General features: G+C 43.6%; 1 protein-coding gene across 3 annotated transcripts in view; it reads left to right on the forward strand.

Moving 5' to 3' along the window:
• The first annotated feature begins 438 nt into the window (after nucleotides 1-438).
• arhgap12b (Rho GTPase activating protein 12b) overlaps nucleotides 439-20,675 on the forward strand; it is a 64,044-nt gene continuing 43,807 nt past the window's right edge. For all 3 annotated transcript variants that reach the window (XM_006804497.2, XM_006804499.2, XM_006804498.2), the window contains exons 1-2: nucleotides 439-611; nucleotides 4,891-5,640. In XM_006804497.2, the coding sequence (XP_006804560.1) occupies nucleotides 4,966-5,640 (675 nt within the window). In that variant the 5' untranslated portion in view covers nucleotides 439-611; nucleotides 4,891-4,965. The remainder of the gene's footprint in view (nucleotides 612-4,890; nucleotides 5,641-20,675) is intronic.

Below are 20,675 nucleotides of genomic sequence, written 5' to 3' on the forward strand. Positions count from 1 at the left end.
TAACTTCAAAACAAAAGTTCCCTCTAAAGTTTCCGTAGCATAAGACGAATAAAACAATAAACTAACCAAGAAATAAAATTATCTGTTGCTGATTTGATAACCGTGTTTTTTTTAAATAACGTCCAAAATGTGTAAATAATGCACATTTGATTTTTTTTTTTTTAATAAAACTCTTTTCCATTGTTTTGTACATTTGTGGGTACAGTCTGTCACGCCTGTGTGACTGCATCAAGAGTAATTGATTTTCCAAGAAATAGAAAAGTCTAAAGGCAAAGTTGTCTGTTACTAATAATATTATTATTTTTATTATGATTATATAAATATGGCTCTTATGGTGATATCGTTATCGTGATTGTCTCCAATAGCGAGAATTTGACGGAGGCAGATTTATTTTGGCAATTCTGACCGGATGTGCGCTGTTTCCGCTCGGAACTTGACAGCCTGTGGAGAGGCGGCGGATTGCGAACAGGCTGGCTGAAGGACTTGAGGTCTTCTGCGGACTCAGTCGGAGCAGGCGGGACTGAAATAGGTTAGAAAAAAGTTCCCTCGGAGTACCTCTGCGGTCGGCACGAAGCACGGAGAGACGAAGCGGGAGTTTCTTTTTTCTCGAGGTGAGTGATTTTATCCTGGCAGGGCGCGATGGTCAGCGCGAGGCTATTGGCTTCTGGCGGAATTACTTTGTTGCTATGGCACGCTGTTGCAGAGCGCGCGGTGGTTCGTACTCGAGTCAACCTGCAGTGCTTTTGTCCACGCATGAAGCTTCTCGAAAATACCCCGAAAATTTCTGCTAGTGGGAAAATAAACTAAAGAAACGTTGTTGATATTCTACTGAGAGGGTAATTAAAGGTTCCACGTGATAGCATCACTCCGTGTTGATGGGCTAATTTCCTCTCGGTGTTTTTGGTTATTTGTCCCGGTCCGGGAGCGACATAAAGAGGAGGAGGGGGCTTTCTTTGGCAGGCATGCCCTCCTCTCCCCTCGTTCCTGGGAATCCTTGGTGATGTCGATTCGGAGACCCTTTGTCATGGATTAAACTCCTTTGTGTTGCGTTACTGCAGTGTGTGTGTGTGTGTGTGGAAGGGACCCTACCCCCCACCTATACCGCCCCTCACCATCGCCTGCCCCCTCAGGCATGCTCTGAGTCCCCCCCTACAATTTATAGACTGCTTGCCTTTAGAGGGGGCTTTTCCAGTACTGTGTCAGGGAGAAGCAGCGTTTATTTCCCATTGATGCTCATCCACATATGCAGCAAATAACCCGCATAGATGGGATTGCAATGCAGCAGGAGCACATGTTGGAGTGGATGCTGCTCATCCACACATCTGCTTTGGGTGAAGCATAGGGACAAAGGCAGTGCAGGTCTCAGGGTGTTTCTGCTGCTACAGTGGCTTGTCTGCAGATGTATGCAGGTAAACGCTCTGGTCGTGATCTCCTTGCTGATGCCTAGCTTGATATTATTCCATCTGCACCCACCCAGCTGAGAGACACTGATTTAACATGTTAACGGTGTGCAGCAGTGCAAGTCATAAACATGTTCGTTAAGAATCTTTAAAAATGTTTTACCAGAGACCTATTTCTGTCACCGGATTGTTGTCACTGGTTGAGGATTTCGAACCACCAGGCTCCCCTTTTAAAACTCCACAAAAGAAACACAACGAGTTTATGGTTATCAAGGTCCATATCGACAGGGACAGGCAGTATTTGCACAACATCCCTTTTTTTTTTTTGTAAGAGCTGAGCAACAAGTTGGCCAGTGCGCTCCTGTGAAGCTGCACAGTGCTGTGACACCCTGCTGTGCAGTACTGGGGATTTATTTCCAACAAGATTTACTCTCGAGTCCTCTGCCAGAACCACAGCAGTTGAATGGAGAGACGAGGAGCTCCAAATTTCAGCTGCATTCTTGCTGAGAAGTTGCTTTTAATTATTAACAGTAGTGACTAGTGGAGCTGGGGGCCCCTTCCGAGGCTAGTGATGTCATGCTTGATCTTCAGCCAGTTTCTCTCAGTTTATGCTCCCATTAGGGCAGATTTAATCGTTTGGTTTTGTGGTCATTTGTGGTCAGTGTGGGAAATGGTTTTCCTTGGGTATATTTGGGAGCCTTTCAGATAGGTGCCTCAGCTTCAGTTGCTAGTAGTTATCTGTTACAACCTTGCATACTACTACAGGGACCGAAGAGCTTAAACTCACTGCTCTCTGTGTTAGCTTCCTGTGATGAAGTCAGGACAGTGGCTGCCATGCAAACTATGGTGATAATGGTGTTATCATGTGGAAGCTCTAACAGGCGTGACTACATCTTTGGCAGCTTTGCTCATGGTGTCAACTGTAGATTGTGTCTGAGTGGTGCATTCTTGCCCTTGCATGTTCCTGAAGAGACGGTCATTCATAAAGGCTGATGCATGTGTAATTTGACATTACAGTTGGAGGTTGTGCTGGGACAAGCCTGGACCGGGCTGCTTTCAGAGACACACACCCAGAAAGCTGTGGCTTGATGCAACTGTAACATAGTGTTGAAACAGATGAAACAGACACTATTAAAGCTCATTATGGACATCTTTCATGGGTTCCCACTCTGGCCCAGACGGCTCTTACCACTGTAAATCTATTCTGGGTGTAGCTGTCTATTTCTGTACGTAAGGATGGGGCCCTTTGTAGATTTGGCGGCATGTTCTCACGCCTCACTAAAAGCAGCTGCTTTTGCCGCCTAGACTTCAGTCCGTTGTGGCTGGTATTTCAGGGGCAGGAGAAGAAGAAGAATTCAATATGAGGAGATATTAGGTTAACTGACGAAAGGATACTATCCGATGGATCAATGACAGGTCTCGTCCCAAAACAAACTGGAATGGCGTGGGGCCCAGCTGTCTTCTGACTCACACACTGAGTGTACATGATATAGCAAAGAGATCGCCTCAAGCTTTTAAGAGGTTTCACACAGTGTCTCGTAGCTGCATTAATGAGTAATGATGCCAAAGCTGCAGAGCAGGACTCATATCAGGGATGCCAATCATGTGGTCCAGAACCAGCCTGCAAGAGGATACAGTTTTTAAATAAAATACTGAGATATTCCTGGTGCGATGATGCCAGCATTACAACACATCGGATTAAAAATGCATGTCAATTTAAATTATTATTTTTTAAAATCTAAACAAATGGTTTGGATCATGATAAACAGAAAACTGTTATTTCCTTACAAATCTCTAAATGAAGGTTTTATGACTTTCTAGATCCAGTGTGATCTGTAAATTGTAATATCCATGTAATGACACTCTCGATGAGTTTGGAAGAACTTAGGGATGTTGAAATTGCACATCTCAAGCTGTATAGTAGAGGTGGGGGAAAAAATCGATACTGTGTAGTATCGTGATATTTTGTTTGCTAATAATGTATCGATACAGGGACAGCAAAAATCGATATTTTGTTACAAAAAAGGTTTTTGTGCTCTGACTTCAGAGCATGTTGATCCTTTTTCTGAGCAAGAATCCTGACATTCCTTCACTGTCCAAATGTGTTTCACTTTTTTTATGGCAGCAATAAACATGACAGTTTACTTATTTTAATTTAAGACATGTTTTATTTTAATTAAGTTTAAAACTTTTTTATTTAATGTAAAATTATATTTTGTTTTAATTTACGTTCAAATTCTTCAGTTGCTGAAGGGGCTGCATAGTTTTCATAAATTGCATAGTTCAGAATAGCTATAATTGTACCAGATGGTTGCGTTCAGTTAAGTTGGACTAGACTGTAATACAAACCGTTCAGTTTGTCAACAATAAAACTGAAATGAGAGAAAGACTGAGTGTGGTACTTTGATATTAGATAAAATTAATATTAATAAAGTTTACCTTTATGTACAGGATCTGAATATCGCAAAATATTTTAAAAAATTGCAATAATATCGTATCGTGGGATGTATGGTGATTCCCACCTCTACTGTATCGCTTCTGTTTTCTAAACGAATGGCTCTTTACATGTGAAATTGAGCTAAAATTATTTTATACATTATTTGTTGTCTTTCTGGAGACTAATTGGGACCAAAATTTACACAGTAAACATAACAATCTATTTCGTAATATTTCACATTATCGACTGAAACTATGAACTCGTGAGGAAAGGTTTTATTGAGGCCATAGATCAAGGAAGAAGGAAGTGGATTTTCCCATAGACTTCCTCCCAATTGGACTTCTCTTTACACCCTGAGAAACTGCATGTTAATGGCCATTAAAAACACTCCATGTTGACGACACCGGCTTCATCTATAATGATGATTAAAAGCAAAAGTGTTGAAATAATAAAATTAAAAAAAAAACATCTGCTGCTATTACAGTATAACATGAAATGAGTGAAGCACATTTACTGAAGTGCAGCCTTGCTTGTGTGCCTGAGAGCTACACAAAGGCTACCATGGGCTGGTAGTGGTTTTATACAGTGCATGGCAGGAAGCTAATAAAATGATGTCGACTTTATTTTTAAGTGCAGCCACTGAAGGAACACACAGTGTCGTTATAGTCATTAAGATTAGTGTGTGGGGTCATGTTGCCATCACCTTTAGCTCAGCAGAGGACGATCGGATTACCAGGCTGGATATCCTTAGTGGTCGTATCCATTATCAGGGCCAGTCAGTGTTGACTGCCTGCTTGTGGTTGACTCACCATCTGAGCACGTCTGACTGGGGGAACATTGTGTCATAATGTGAGCGTGTTTCAGCAGTAGCGCTTTGTGGTTGTGGTTATAAGGTGAGTAATAAAGTGGGGTGTGGATACCCATGCCATATAAATAGCAGAGGGTTTGTGTTGTTTACTGGATGTGTGTGTTCAACTTTGCTCAAAGTTTTGTAGTCTTTAAAAAAAATAAAAATTAACAACTTATGGTTCTCCTCTGTCTCATCTTCCTCAGTGAGATATGAGGAACCCTGCAGGCCCAGATTGCTGATCAGCTGAGGTCAGAATACAAGCACTTGTTCCCACAGACATGGCTGACAGAGAGGGGCTGCCCATCGCTCCGGGACAGGTCTACATTGAGGTGGAATATGACTACGAGTACAAGGCCAAAGACAAGATGGTGGCTATCCGGCAGGGAGAGTGCTATATGCTGGTGAAGAAGACCAACGAGGACTGGTGGCAGGTGAGAAAGGATGAAGGCGCAAAGGCATTTTATGTGCCAGCACAGTACGTCAGGGAGGTGCGCAGGGCGCTCATGCCCCCCCAGAAACCCGCCTTGAGGGCCAAGCCCGCCGTTTTGGACATCTGCCGGGCCTCCAATGAGAACCTCAACAGACCTCAGCCAGAAATGTCCAGCTTCGGACGCCCGTCGCCTTCTTCCACCCCCTCTCCATCCTCTGATCGCGTCACTCCGCCTGCACTGCCCAAGGATGCTAACCAGAACGTGGGGAGTCCCCACCACTGCAAGCTGGTGGCTGAGTTGGTACTTCTGCACAATAACAACAACCACCACCACCCCAACAATTCCACATTGCCACGGACGCGGGCTGATTCACCAACGCCAAAATCGGGGAACAACCACAAAAGCCCGGATGGCAGCAAGACGTCACCTCTGAGCGAGTTGCCTGGAGAGGGGCTGAACAAGCTCCGCAACGACTCGGAGTCTGGAGACGAGCTGAGCAGCAGCTCAACAGAACACATGCAGGTAAGCTGCTGCTTAATTTCTATTAGTAAGCCTTGCTTTGCGCATTGCTTTGCAGGTGCACCAAATACCACACAGGGTGACACCTTTGGTTCTGTAACTGCTCCCCTTATGATCGCCATTCATTTTCTGTTTCTTTGTTCTCTCAGCTATGGTTTTTTTCCTTTTCTGTTCACGTCTTCCTCTCTCCCTGGTTTATTTCTCACTCTCTGCTCACATTTCCTCTGGGCCATCTGCAAATAGCTGCCCTCGTCCCAGTCACATTCTGTCATTGCGTAGAGAGAAGTTCCAGCTTCTTCATTCATCATCTTGCTTAGCTGCAATCGTTCATCAGCTGTGGATCATTTGCCAGTTCTGAGTAAAAGCATCAACAGTTGCACGTGCTTATTAAAATCTGCTGTTGCCCTTGAAGCAGAATTTGTCTGGTTTGTACAGACGGAGTGGGGTGAGGGGGTTGCGTTGTAGTTGGGCCATTAACGACTAAATGGCATGTTCATGGTTTTGCTTGTTAAATGCAGGCTTCTGTAACTGAGAGTCTTCAGGTAGATTGAGTATAAGGGTGTGCAGGTTTGTTGTCACTTTAGCTTTTCAAACACTTTTATGTTGCTGTACCACAGGAAGGTGTGTAAAGGTATCATTATAGCTAGGCTAATGCTTTGAGACAGATTATCTCTGCAAAGGTTTAGGTATCTGCAGAGATCCAGACTTCCTGACCCCCCCCCTCCCCCCCTCCCCCAACACACACACACACACTTTGAAATCATAAAATTTATTTCCTCCCTCCCCTTTCTTTCCTGTCCCACAGACTGATAACTCAGGCCACAAGATATCTGTCTCATCACTCTCAGACAGGGGGACTGTGGAAGACTGCAGGAACTGGGGCTTATCCTCCCTTGTCTGGAGCGCTGGTAGATCAAAGTAGGAAAAAGGAGGAGATTTGAAAACAGTGGGAGGCCATGTGGCTCTGCCTTCTCGAGCCATTTTTGGGCCGGCCGTATCCAGGCAGGGTCAGCTGGTTCCAAGGTTCCAAGTGCTGCTTGTGTTCTTTGTTCCACGGGCTGCAGCAGCCTCCTCCACTGTGGAGTGAACAAAGAGACGGGCCTGAATAGAAACTAGGTCATATCTGTCGTGGATCAGTCTGTAGCCCCTGATCGCCTCGCTGCGGGGACCGTTGTGTGAGCGAGAACATGTGTGAGTGCGAATGCCATGTGTGATGCGCCATGTGAAGGAAAGTGAGAATGGCAGCACACCAACACAGTTTATGGCTTCAGAGCCACAGATGTACTGTTGGATGGCTAACGGGTTAGTGGGTCGCTATTGACATAACCCCCCCCCAAACAAAAAAAAAAGAAAGAAAGAAAAGGGTTGCTTTCTGTGTTACTGCCTGTCTTCACTAAACTTTTGGAATTAATTATATGCTTGGCCAAAATAAACACATTTCACTCTCAGGCATTTACATTTGCATGGGCAGCTCTTTGGGGTGGTTTTTGTCAGGCTGCAGTAGAGCTGGCGGGGCGCATAAGTAACAGACAGCAGACAGGATTTAGCCAGAGCTCCCCGTCAAGCTCTGCGGTGTCTGTAGTCGCCGGGGCAGGTGGAACCCACTCCCTCTCTCTTTGTACCTTTGTGGTGTTGTGTTAGCTTGTCCTGTTTGGCCTGTTGCCAGGCAAGTGAATGACCCTGCAGAAAGCCCAATTCTTTCAGCTCCTCTCCTTCCACTGCTTCCTGCCATTGCACGGGTACAAGCAAACTGCCCCCTGAAGAGAAAGAGGCAGAGGGAGGTTCCTGCTGAGGCAATATTGTGTTTTAGAAGTTGGTTTTCAGACATTTGTTAGTGCCAGAGTGGTAAAACTCACTTTTATGCGATTTGAAAAAAATTGTTAATTGTATCCTTTGTGTTTACTTAATACAGTGGAACCCCGACTTACGAAATTAATTCGTTCCCGAGGGTCTTTCGTTAGTCGAAAATTTTCGTAAGTCGAAGCACCCATCTCGCCTTTTGAGTGAACGATACGCTATAGGCTAATTGCTAACTGCAACAACAATATGTCGTTCAAGTGGAACAGCGAAGTGCAAGTACGAAAGCCAAGGGGGTTGTCACATGATTCGGAAGGCATTGTAGGCATTGTGGGCATTGTAGGCATTGTGGGCTCAGCCAGTCAGAATGCCTACGCGGGCATTTTGACGTAACACGGGCAGAAATATTGCCGTTAAGTGCCTTCGTAACTTGAATTTTTCGTTAAATGGGTAATTCGTAAGTCAGGGTTCCACTGTATTGTGATTGAGACTTGCCACAACATACATAAAACTATCTGATTGACCCAAGGCGGGCCACCATCGCACCACTATGACACCTCTGACCTTTGTGGCATAGATATGGCAGTGCTGTGGTGTGCAGCATGGCATGTAGGCATTAGAGCTTTTGTGTCCACTGGGTTGCAGAGCGGAGCTGATCCAGCATGAATCACGTGCTGGATCAGCCCCGCTGTGCATATTGCGATCTGGTGTGACTACCTTAAGTTTTTGTGGTGTGGAGGTGCATAGTATCCTGCTGGGAGGTGTCAGCTGCCAAGTGCCATGAAGAGTGTGCTTAATCTGGAACAGATTAGCTAGGTGGTGCATTTCAAATTAGCATCCACATAAATACTAGAATCCAAGCTTGTGAAGACTCCATTTTAACAAGATGATAACTTTTATTTGCGTAACCTCGCAGCACTTTCAATGTTCCTCATCTCTCTCTCTTCCCTATAACATAACATAACAAATTTTAGGGAAATCTGATTGTTTCATGTTCTGAAAGGGGAAAACGGTGGCCGATATATTAGCATATAGCCCATCAACACTGAAGGCTGAGTAGCTCATTGACATACAGGAACTTCTCTGTTAAGCTGCTGAAGCTGGTCTAAACGTGAGGTAGCAAACACTGTTGAAGCTGCAGTAAACGTCACAGTTATCTCAGATCCTCACTGAAGGTGCAAAACCATGATGTCATGATGTATCTCTATGGCAACGAGCATGTCCAGTGTCCCAGCATGCCAGTGCAGTGAAAATGCAGACTGCCAGGCACTAATACACTTGCTGTCAGGCTGTCTGGAGTGGCAGTATCATCTAATAAGACTAATTTTAACCCACTTACAACTTAAAGCCACCCAAGGAGGACAAACCATGTCCACAAATCAGGTTATTAGAAGAGGCTAAAGCTGCAGTAACTGTACCCATCCACAAACACATTTCCTCTCCTGAGCACATCGACTCAGAAGGAGCCTCTGAATGAATGGAGACTGGATGGGAGGATTTAAGTGCCAGCTGGCCCCCTCTTAATTGATTTGATTTGATGTGCGGGTGGCGATTAACGCCTCTGTGTCTCTTCATGCTTTCCTTGTGTAATTTGCTTATCTCTCCGGCTCTGGCTGAGACTGACGGTTCAATCCACGCCTCCTCTGCACCACTGGAGGTTGCTTGGGCCGGTGGTCACACAGCCCCATCCAAACGAACTCCCTTTTATTAACCAACCCTCCCCCTCCTCTCTCGTCTAGATAGCTACTACGCTCTTATTGGACGGGCAAAATAAGCCTCTTTTCCTCACTTCTCGGGGACCTCGCAGTAGGATCTGTTGTGTGTTTTCTTTTTTGAATTTAGCAAACATGTGATTTAAAGCCCTTTTTCCACATAAACATCTTGGTTTTCTCTACGCTTACTCTGCTTTTATCTGTTGTTTTGTCTGTTTGTCTGACCACACAGTGTGTATCCCCACAAAGAAAGTTATTTTGAGTCAGGTTCCTCAGGAGTGCTTTTACTCAGCGTTTTGACTGCAAGCGGTTTTCTTAGTTCCAAAGCACTGTGACTTAATGAGCAGATGAATGCCACTCTGTGGGATTTTTGGAGAGGTCGGATGGTTGTTTTCTCTCTCAGTGGATGTGTCACACAGGGGCAGATGTGGTGGCCCTGCAAGTGTTTGGATCTGTGTTTTTATGCCATGGAGTCGACCAGCTGCCCTGCAGGCACTCACAGGTAGAAAGGCCTTGAAGACCCCACCCTCACGCCAGGATTTATACCATTTGACACAATCAGTGTCTAAACACTGCTGGACCCTCCCTTTCTTTCATAATTCCAACACATTTGGCTGTTAAGTAAATTCTCACAGGCTCTCTGTGTCTGTGATGAAACTGGTAATTCCCTGAGATTACAAGATGGATCAGTCACTCCCATTAAATAAGCTCTCTTCTAGTATTGTGTTGTTGTTTTTATTTTTTTTCTCCTCTCAGAGAAATCTCATTGAAGGGCTGCTGTGTAGCCACAGTGACATAACAAGCTTGTATGCATCCAGATGGATTCTCAGAGGGGTTAAAAATGAAAGTAAGCTGCTGATTTGAGGGCAGCGTTTGCCTGCCTTCAGCCTGCTTTGTGGTCTTTTTGCTTGCTAGTGGTGCCTGGAGGAGGAGAGATAGACAGGGGGAAGGCTTGGAGGCCCTGGACCCTGACATTGCTGCTCGTACCCGGTTATGGGATGGCAAAGGCATCCCAGACAGGTACATTGTCATATTTTTGGTTAATGAGGAGATTTGCTGTAGCACGTGAGCTGTGAACCTCTAAGCAGCTGCCACGGTGAGATGAGTGATCCAGAATAGCGACACTACAAGGTCACCATTAAAGATGGAGGAGAGCATTAAAAGCAGGTGTTGTGAATGTGTGAGCATATGCTGGGATGTCGATGGCCTGCTCATTGCTGTTTCCTTCTTCCTGTGTATGAAACACAGAGGGAAGCACGTGCACACGTTGGCCCCGTCCTCCTGCATTGTATGTTTGCTGACTTGCGCAACAGAGCAAAGTTTGGGAATGTGCATCAAGGGTTTAGCAGTGTAATGAAATATACCGCTATGTGCGGTTGCTTGAGACTCCTAAATGCACTTTGAAACTGCAGTCGCTCGCTGAAAGGTTTGATGAATTTACCGCTGTTATTTTGGTTGTGCTGAATCGGCTCATTAAAGTTCAGTGACGTGCGTTTTCTCCCACGTGAAGCAGAATGTGTGTATTGTTCTTAGAAAGGACAGTGAGGTGGATAGTGAGAAAGCCTTTCTGTCCCACTTGAGTGTCCTGGGAAGCTCTTGAGTTTACTGTACAGAAACAACCTGTTCTTAAGCACACAGCACCACAATAACCTGCTAATTGCATGTTTTGCTAAATGGGCCCTTTGTGCGTGCAGCCTAAAATTATGTGCAGGGACTCTTTACAGCCAATTTCCAAATAAGCTGAAAGCTTTTGAAGAAAGCATACACTCTTATTACACAAAGACAGTAAATTCCACTAGATATGAGTGCAAGCAGTGCTGTAACCATCTCCTGTGCCGAGACTTGCTACTGGTCCGGCTGAAAAGGAGGCCTCTGCTTGTTTTCCAGCGCGTGCTTGACATTCCTGCATCAGTGCCTACAAACGCACACTCACTCACGGTGAGGCAACAAGCGAGTAAAATCAATGAAGGCTTGCTTTTCCCTCAGAAGTGCAGCACTAGACCTTTTGGTAATCTAATAATAAACTTGAGCAAACAGTGCATCTGCTGTGCTCATGTGAGCGCCTGTCTCTGCGAGTGCGTGCATCTGGCTGCATGCATTCTTCCTAGTTCTTCTTTTTCTCTCTTCTGTCTGGGCATTGAGGTTTCTCTTCTACTTTTCTGCCTCGCTCTCTCTCTGCTGACACCTGTCTCTGGAGTTTAGTGAATGGCTCCTCTTGGTCCACTTTCCAACTTGTGACTAGGGCTGTTCGATATAACGATATATATCGGATGACGATATAAAAATGTCCATCGTTTCATTTTATGCTATCGTTTGTTTCGTGGTGTCGCAAAATCAACTGTTTACGGCAATATTTTTTCATCGTTTTGATGGTCACTGTATAATTTCCTGAAGTTCTCTCTTTCTCTTATATTTAATATAGCCACACTACAGACGGACAAGTGATTGTTTTTATGCATTGTCGTTAGCAACAACGACGGTAAAACCATCGCGTGGCTCCGCCGTCCGCATGTTTATTTTCCACATGAACCTTTCACAATAAAGCTGAAGAGTCTGTTGAGATTTTTCAAAATAAACTGAATCAAGTGAAATAGAATGCAGAGTGTTTACGCATGAGAAGCTAAAAAGAGTCATCAGGTGCTAAAAAAAAAAAGAAGAAAAAGCTTAGAACAGGCTTTTCCCCGCAGCATGCCGTGTAATAAATACTCACAAAGAAAATTGAGGCCGTTTCAACTTATGTAACACTCGACTCCAGGTACACAACGCCCAGCTGAAAACACTTCACGCAAGTCAAGTTGCCCGAGATTAACAGAATTTACAGAAAATGTAAAATTTTTGTTATTATATATCGTTGTCGGGACGATAAATGCCTTATATCGGGATATGAGATTTTTCTATTGATGTTTCTGATGTTTCTATTTATTTCTTCCTCCACATGCATCCCGATGCATGCCTCTGTGACGCATGCGCATGAGGATTATATCCACAAGCTCCAAGCAACAAGGCTTTAAGAAACCCACAATAGCTGATATTAAGGCTTGCTGTTATGGGGGATTGTTTGCTTTCCATTTTTCCTTTATTAATGTTTTGATATAAGAAGATTTCATATCAAGTCACAGTGTGTGTTCACATGAAAGCAGCCAGAGAGACCAATCTGTCATAAAGTGTCACACCAGTTTAATTCTTCTTCTTCCCCAATAAAGACGACATTTGATGACCTCACCTAGTACCCTTAATGACGAGTTTTGACACCTCCATATATATATATCGATAAAGATGTGGTTTGTTGACCACAAGATGAGGTTCCCAGCTTTTTCAAGGGTAGCACTAGTAAGCTACATAGGCAGACATTATCCGCACTAACTTCTGATGCACAGCCAGTCATTTTGTTCTGAAAACAGGCAAGAAATATGACGGAAACTCCTCACTTCAGAACAGAGGAACGATGGCATTTGAGGGCGTAAGCTGCTCGCACATGCGCTCCTAAAAAACAGGTTCAGACGTTAATCTTAAGAGCGTGAAAAAAGAAGGCAGCTGAACCTGTGAAGAGGTTCCTCCTCTCGTCTAAGAGGCCAAGAGACAACCCCCACTAGGGGTTAAATACCTGGCCCTCTCCACCTTTTGTCTTTCGAATGGAGGAAGCCGTTGGATTAGAGTTGAAATATCTTCACAAAAAGAAGTCCAGACGCCTTTTTCCCCCAAGCTCCTAAAACTATGACCTGGATAACTGAGAACTTACACGGACATGTCAGGACATCAGGGGGTACCCTAAGGGTAACTACTCACTTGGTGGTCCCCAAAAGAAGTGCACACTTTTAGAGGCTTTTTCCCTGATGTTCAGCTCACACTTCCAATAATCACTCCTGTTAGCCAGCTAAAGATTGAGGGGGAAACTGGCACAATCAGACAACACACAGACCATGTTCTAGGTTGGAGATCATTTGATATCTTCTTTGACTACATTGCATGTTTGCTCTCAGATGCCCATCTATCAGTTATGGTGTAGAACAGGTGAAGGCTGCAGTGTATGCACAAATCCCTTTATATTAATCTGCAGAAGTTCTGTCAATGCTTGTTTCCTCATTTGCAGTTGGCATAAACAAAACCGGGCACAACCAGAAGTAACAACTTCTTTGTTACTGAAATGCATACATACTCCATGTGACCTTAGGCATTTCAGTAACAAAGAAGTGCTCTGGAAGAGAACATGTTATTGTGTCACAAGCTAATAGGGTTGCTGTCCTGTAGTCATTTCCTAGGAAGCCATAATATTCTACATCTGCTCAGTTATTGGGAAAAAGCAGGTTATGTAGTTTATAATCATTCAACATTGGTTTTGCATTGGTTAGACGACAACTTCTCCTTCAAGTGAGAGTGACAGGTTGGTTAGTGTTTAAAATCCACCGGTCATTACTTGTCTTCATTACCTCGTGTTCTTCCAAGATGAGGTAATGAGTGTAAACTTGACATGTAAGTGAGCCGCATGTGACTGAAGAACAGAGCTGACACAGAAGAGACCGAAGCCTTGGCCTCTCTTCTGTTTCCCTTTTTAGTTGCAGTTCTTCGTATCCAGCATCCCTAAAGCTGCTCTGCCTGTCAGCCTGTGAAGCAGCGTGCTGCCTATTCATGTAGTGGATGACGGGGGTACATCACCTGTTTAATTTGCTCACTCCGGCTATCTCGCTCTGCTCGTCCTTGCTCCGCAGCTCTCTGTGGTTTAGCCAGTCCCTCGCCTGTCACTCAACGTGTCTCTCTCTCTCTCTCTGAGCCCGGCTCACTGCTGTAGCTTGATGCACTGGGACAGCATGTACCCAGAAAAGGTAAGAAGAACACCTATCTGGGCTGCTTTTCATAACTCGGCTAAATTATTTTTCTCAAGCTGCCTTCCTCTGGTCTTCTCTCCCCCTCTGGATCGTTCCCTGTCCATGCTTTCTCCCTCCCCTTCACTATTGTTTGTAATCAATGTGGAAACCTCATTCCCTTCTGCCTGCGGCATTTCACCTGGAAACACTCAGACCGACAGCACCAACTGCTGTGTGTACGCTTATGTGTTTGATATGGTGCTGGGCACGTGTGGGTGTTCTAGTGTAGGATTTATTTAGAAAGTAACTTTGCCAGCTCCCCCTCTGCTGTGTTTTCCACAGAGGTCTGTTTGCACACAAGTGATGATGCTCGGGGCACTGGGCTCTCAGTGCGTAGTTACATAACTGATTCTCGCTGTGTCCAGAGCCTTTTGAACAGCTGCTAGTCCTTTACACCCTCCAGCCGCCTCTTGGTGTGGATGAGTGGTCAGGTCAAGCTATTCTTAAGAATCTCACAAATACTGCACTTTCTGTGTTGATGATAAAAACTGTATCTGGCAGCACACAGTTGCTTGTTGCAGAAAAGGAGGCTAAAGTACCTAATTGGTGTTATTTTTGTTTTAAAGTGGACAAATCAACCTAAATAAAACCATTGTTAAGTATACTGACTATTTCAGTCGCTAAATAAATAACATATGCTGTTAAGTGACCAGCGTGCTCAAAACTGCTGCATCTGTTATCACCCAAGGTTAGCAGGCTACATAAATAAACCGTGCCGGAGCAGTGCACAGACACATTTATCTGCTAATTAGTGTTAAGTAACAGACTAATAGAGTGCTAGAATTTGCAGTGTTTTGCATCTGTGTTTGAGGTTTGTACTTTCACCTTGAGGGATCACAGTCAGCGCAGCGCTGAAGTGAAGCACCATCAGTATCCCACTGTTCTTGGCATTTTGTTTGTTTTTCTTCGCCCACGCTAGTTTCGCCTGCATAAAGACTGAATTTTGAAATCACGTCACCATGCTTCTAATGTTTACAATTCAAAAACTGTTTCTTTAACAGCTTTTCTATCCAAAATGCACAACTTGGCAGGTAATGGTGTTGCATGTAAAGTCAGAGTTTGGACTAATCAGTGTGTTATAAAAAACTCTTGCGGCCCTCTCGCCCTCTTCTCTGGGTTCTGGCTGCTCTTTGACTTGTTGCACTCTGTCTTTGAGTGTAACAGCTTGTATTTCTCAGCGATTTAGCTCAACACTGCAGCAATTTCCTGCAGATCAAAGACAATATTTGAGAGCCATCTGCTGTGTCTCTCTGCTCTCAGTGTTTTCCTCAGGAGACCTGCAGCTGGGAGCTGGTTGCCAGCGAGTGGGAGGACTGGTGAAAGCATCAGAGCGTAGGAGTCTCGAGGCATCGAGGGGCACGTATTGTCTTCGTCATATGCTGCTGCTATCATTAATTACTTAATGCAGCTGCCAAAGAGGCAAAGTATGAGCAGTGAATCGATCAACGCCGAAATTGTTCTGCTGGCGGCTGTCTTGCCAGAGGTCATTACTGTTAAAAGGAGAATGGAATTGGTCTGTCACATCATCTGGTGGAGTGTACAGGCGCATGGAAAGGTGTAGAGTTGTTGCTGTGGGCTGGTACAGTTGCTGTTTGACCTAACACACTACAGAGTGCTGCAGGAGTACCTAGAAATACAAAGCAGAATCATTTTGTGGAGACAAAGTATGCAAGAAATAATCTAAATGTCTTTTATTGGTGTTTCATTGGGACGAAAACACCGTTTGTCACATTTAAATGTCATATGAACGATGAAGAGAGATACATCAGAAGCTTACAAAAAATAGTCTATTATATGTGTAATTATATTTTCTTTATGTTTCACATTCTGTCAGACTGCCAGAATATTATTAGTCAAATTATTGGGCATAAAGCCTAGCACTAGTTGACCTAAAAATAAATAAAACTCAGTAGCACAAAGAAGTGCTAGTGTTGATTTTTTTTGGCACTGAGGTTATAGGCATTAGTTGAACCAGCTCTGCAGTGGTTGTTTAATCCTTTCTGTTCGTGTAGGTCATTTTTAGGCTCGCGGTCGAGCATGCGTGGCCCAGATAGTCGTTTACCCCTGAACCAACTTTCCAGAAACTGTTTTTGTCCCCAGAACTTTCCACGAGCAGCTGTCACCGAACAGAGATGCTACAGAGGGAAAAACAAAGGGCATACACAGGGAGTGGACACACTATACCGCTGTGGATCAGTCCGGATCCTTCTGCCAGCTTTACAGCTCTGTAACCAAACAGCAAATCCAATTTTAACACAGCCTCAGCACAAGTCCTATAATTGCTCTCAGATGGGCTTTCAGCTCAGTGGGGAATCCTCCAACCAAACCCTGCCTTAAGGGGATACAGTATGTGTGTCTGTACGTTCCCTCATAGCTGACCAGAAATAGCTTACTGATAAAATATAGGCGCTAGGATGGTGATCAGAGTTCTCTTTAACGCATGGAAGAACCTTCCAAGGCCAGGAGCCTTTCAGTGCCCTTGCATTTGATTGGCAGAGAGGCACTCCCGGTGTCCATTAATGAAATGGATATGTCTGCAGTAACGGATGTCTCAGTGCTCCCTCTATGCTCTGCTGGCTCTGCAGTGCTGTTGGCTGGGTTGATCAGCTCTTTTTATAAACAGGGGTGCACATAAGTGGTCCGGTGCGCATTCACTGTCAAAATAAAAGACGCGCACCAGATAAGAAGTTGCAACGCGCGTTTGCGTACATAAGATTTTCTGGAGGAGGACAGACATTTGTTTAGAACTCTTAAAGATGTCAAGAAGCAATCTCCTTTAAGCAGGTGTTCCTCCACCTCCAAAGAAATGTCAGAAGGAGTCCGAACCGCAAAAGAAGCGCGTATTCTCGGAAAAGTGGTTGCAGGAGGTGAGCTGGCTTCAAACAAATGATGAATGTACAGAGATGTGGTGCATAATATGCCTTGAAAATCCCACAAAAACAGTGCCTTTATATGTACGCAAACGCGCTTTGCAACTTCTTATCTGGTGCGCGTCTTTTATTTTGACAGCGAATGCGCACCGGACCACTTATGTGCACCCCTGTTTATAACTGATTGAGAGCTCGTTGATTATTCTGTCAGGGAGAGATTAGAGTTTCCGTCATAAACGTATAGACTGGCTCGTGTTTAAAGTGTAGGAGTGGAGACAAAATCCTCTTCATAGTTCGTCTGAGAAGCTTTGCAACATTAAAGAAAAGGGTCTGTGGAACCTTTAGAATCATGATCACCTTCTTTCCCTTATTTTCTGCTCCCCTCCTTTGCTGTTTGAAGCATGACCTTGGTGATGGACCTTGGTCAGGTAAGCATTAGCTGAATGGGAGCAAAACAGCCAAGTGTTGGGGATTGTTGGAACCAGTGACATAGTGCATTACCCCTGCCTCGCACACCCCTTTTAAAACTTCTTTAAATTAATTCAGATTAACTCTACACGATGCAAAACAGCTTGTGGCAAATACTTTTATGAAGGAGCATTAAAGGCAAAGTCTTTCTCACTGGGCTCAGAGCTAGTGTTGTGAAAAACTATAAACATACACAGCATCAGAAAATAGTATTAGTCTAAGATTAGTTTGTATTTACTCAAGATTTGACTAATCTTTCAAAGTGTAATTCTTAAATGGTGATTTCAATTGTTAAAGGAAAAGACACACACACACACCTTGTTAAATCATAAATTATCTGTGATTAACCACACCTTTTCGAAAGCTCAGTTTGTTTCGTTAGCTACGATCAGACCTGCTGAATCAAGAAATCGCTAAAACAGGAACTGTCTGACAAAGTGAAGCAAGCTAAAAGGACGTGAAACGCAGCGCATCATGCCACCATCTAAAGAAACAGCTGAGAAACAAAGTCATGCCATCTGTCAGTCTGGAAAAGGTTACAGTGCCATTTCTAAGGGTTTGACAGCCATTATCCCCAAATGGAGAAAAACTTGCAACAGTGCTGAACCTTCCCGGGGTCGGCCAAATCAAAGTCTGGGCTTAAATCTGATTGAGATGCTTTGACATGACTTTATACTGGACGCTCATGCTCGAAAAGCCTCCGGTGTGGCTCAGTTAAAGTAATACAGCAAAGAAGGGTAGACTAAAGCAGAGTGATGTGAAGCACTCATTGCTCAAATGCTTGATTGCAGTTTTTGGTGCCAAGGGTGATACAACCAGTTATTAGATTTAGAGGGCAATTACTTTTTCCACACAGGGCCTTGCTTTTTTTTATCTTTTAAAAACTGCATTTTGTATTTAGTTGGTTTATCTTTGTTTATCTTTGTCTAGCATTAAAATTAGTTTGATGACCGGAAACATTTAAGTGTGAGAAATATACAAAAACAGAACAAATAAATCAGGAATACTTTTCTGCACCTCTTTATGTCAGTTTCTCCGTAACAACACATTTAGTTATCTGATCAAACATCTCTTCTTTCCCTTCTCCTGCTGTTTTTCTTTAATGTTGTTTCTCACACTGGCTGTGGTTATAGCCGGTCGATAAAATGAAAAAAAAAAATAATTATAAGCTTTTCATCGATGCATACATGAGACACGGTCAATATACAGTCGATAGAAGTCATCCTAAAGGCCAGTGATGATGAGAATAGTTGAGAATTAGGTTGACACAGGGAAAGGAAACAACCCAAGCCTCAAAAGAGAAGGACAGACAGAGAAGTAGACACTGCTTTGGGTGGCCTGCACAACCCAATGCACACACAACGTAACGACAGTTCTTGCAGCATACCATGCAACAGAAACTGAAGAGACACAGTAATATCACAAATGCAACAGGTAACTTTGCATGGTGCCAGTTAGCATAGTTGAATATATTGGATTTAAGCATCTGTTTAAAGTACTTGGCCCTATATGTGTCATATATATCAGGTTTGTGGTTGTACATCCATAGATGAGATTCACTCAGAGACAGTATTGCACTTCATGTGCTTTCTAAAAAAATGTATTTGATTTACCTTTTTTGGAGCATAAGTTAACATGTCAGTTAATGTTCTTCTTTGTGTACAAAGCTTCTCGAACTTGTTTGATATATAGAGAAGGTTTTTTGTTTGTTTTTGTGGGATTCTTTCCCAATACTTTCAAACTTTTAAGCTTGATAGAAGGATGATTTGATCTAAATTTTGATCTGAAATTTTGGCATGCTATGATTTTTTTTTCTCTCTTTCTGTATTGCTGATCCCTAGCTGTGGGATGTGACTGAAACCACTAATAGAGGTTAAATTCTTCTTGTTTCCACAGTGAAAGGCCGTCAGCCAGCAGTTCTTTTTGGCATATGCTGATCATAAGATATAAACATTAGCCACAGGGTGTCACCCATTAACCTCAGCATAAGCATTTATGGAGCTAGTAATGCCCAGAGACGCATACCTGCTGATCAGTACAGAATAACAGGCTCTTAAACACTAGAATTCCACTCACCAAACCTGAATCACAAACTTCTTGGAAGCTCTGTACCATACAGGAGGCCATATTATTTGCTAAACGATCTCATTAAACACAGTCAAGTTTTCCAGTTCAGCGCTTCAAATGAACCAAATCAGCAGCTGCCTGCTACAACACACGGTTAATTGAAGCAGCCCCTGAACTGCAATATTCTCATAGTTCAAGCAGATGCGTTAAAATAAATTACCTGAGGTGCAATCATTTTATTGTAAGAAATTATCCATACTGGCCAGGACCACTTTTGTGTTTTGGCTGTAATTAAGTTGTTTAATGCTGGCATTTAGAGGAGCGGCAGTTCTTGGCACTTTAGCACGGGATGGTGGTTAGAGATATTTGCTGTATTTATTTTCTTTGCTTCTTTTTTTTATGTCTATCTCTGATAGATTTTTAGGTGTTGTGAAGGTCTGGAAGTGTCTAGACAGATCAGGACTAATATTTTATTTTTGAATTTGTTTCATCTTTCATTTTCTAGATTAAATTGGAAAAACTAAGTCTTGACTAAGTAAACAAATAAAATCCTGAAAGCAGCCCCATGGCAAAGGTCAGTTGTCTGAGTCCAGTGATTCACTTCCCTCTGGTGTACTTTCTGTATTACAGTCTCATGTTTGTATGCATCAGGGAATCAGCTTGTGTATAATTCAACATATATGACACTTTGTTTTCTCTGAAAAGTGCTACTACTGGAACATTGTTTTGAGTGGATTAACCTAGAGATGGACCGTGCTGGAGTGCCATAATCATCTGAAAAGTGTTATAGGCTTCAATGGCTAAGCTTCCTGCACTGGCAACTGTGAGACAGAGGGGCTTTACTGGTCAGCCTAGGCACACTGTTCTACACACATACACATACTAGAATGCAATCTTCTTACATATCTGGATTAAGGGGGTTGTGTACGGTACATTCCTGGGTTAAACCCCTCCCTCCAAACTCCTGTTCATCCCACACCAACATTTTTGTGAACAATGTGCTTATCTTGACCCTGACTGTGGCGTGGCAAATCACAAAACCCCACCTTATCCAAATGCCAAGTGTGCCATACTGATGGCCTGGTAGATGCGAGAGTGCTTGCTGTTTGCTTCCATGTCTTTTTTGTCGCTTAATTCACAAATTCACTCTCCTTATTTTTGGGGTGTCACTTAAAAACCCTCGGTGGTAACTGAAAGGTAATCTGCCTTTCTTAGAGTCGGGGCTTATGTGAGTGCTCGGTGGCCCGGGCCAGGACCCCCTC

Source organism: Neolamprologus brichardi, chromosome 9 (genome assembly GCF_056152115.1).
Source record: "Neolamprologus brichardi isolate AB-2024 chromosome 9, ASM5615211v1, whole genome shotgun sequence".
Taxonomy (NCBI): domain Eukaryota; kingdom Metazoa; phylum Chordata; class Actinopteri; order Cichliformes; family Cichlidae; genus Neolamprologus; species Neolamprologus brichardi.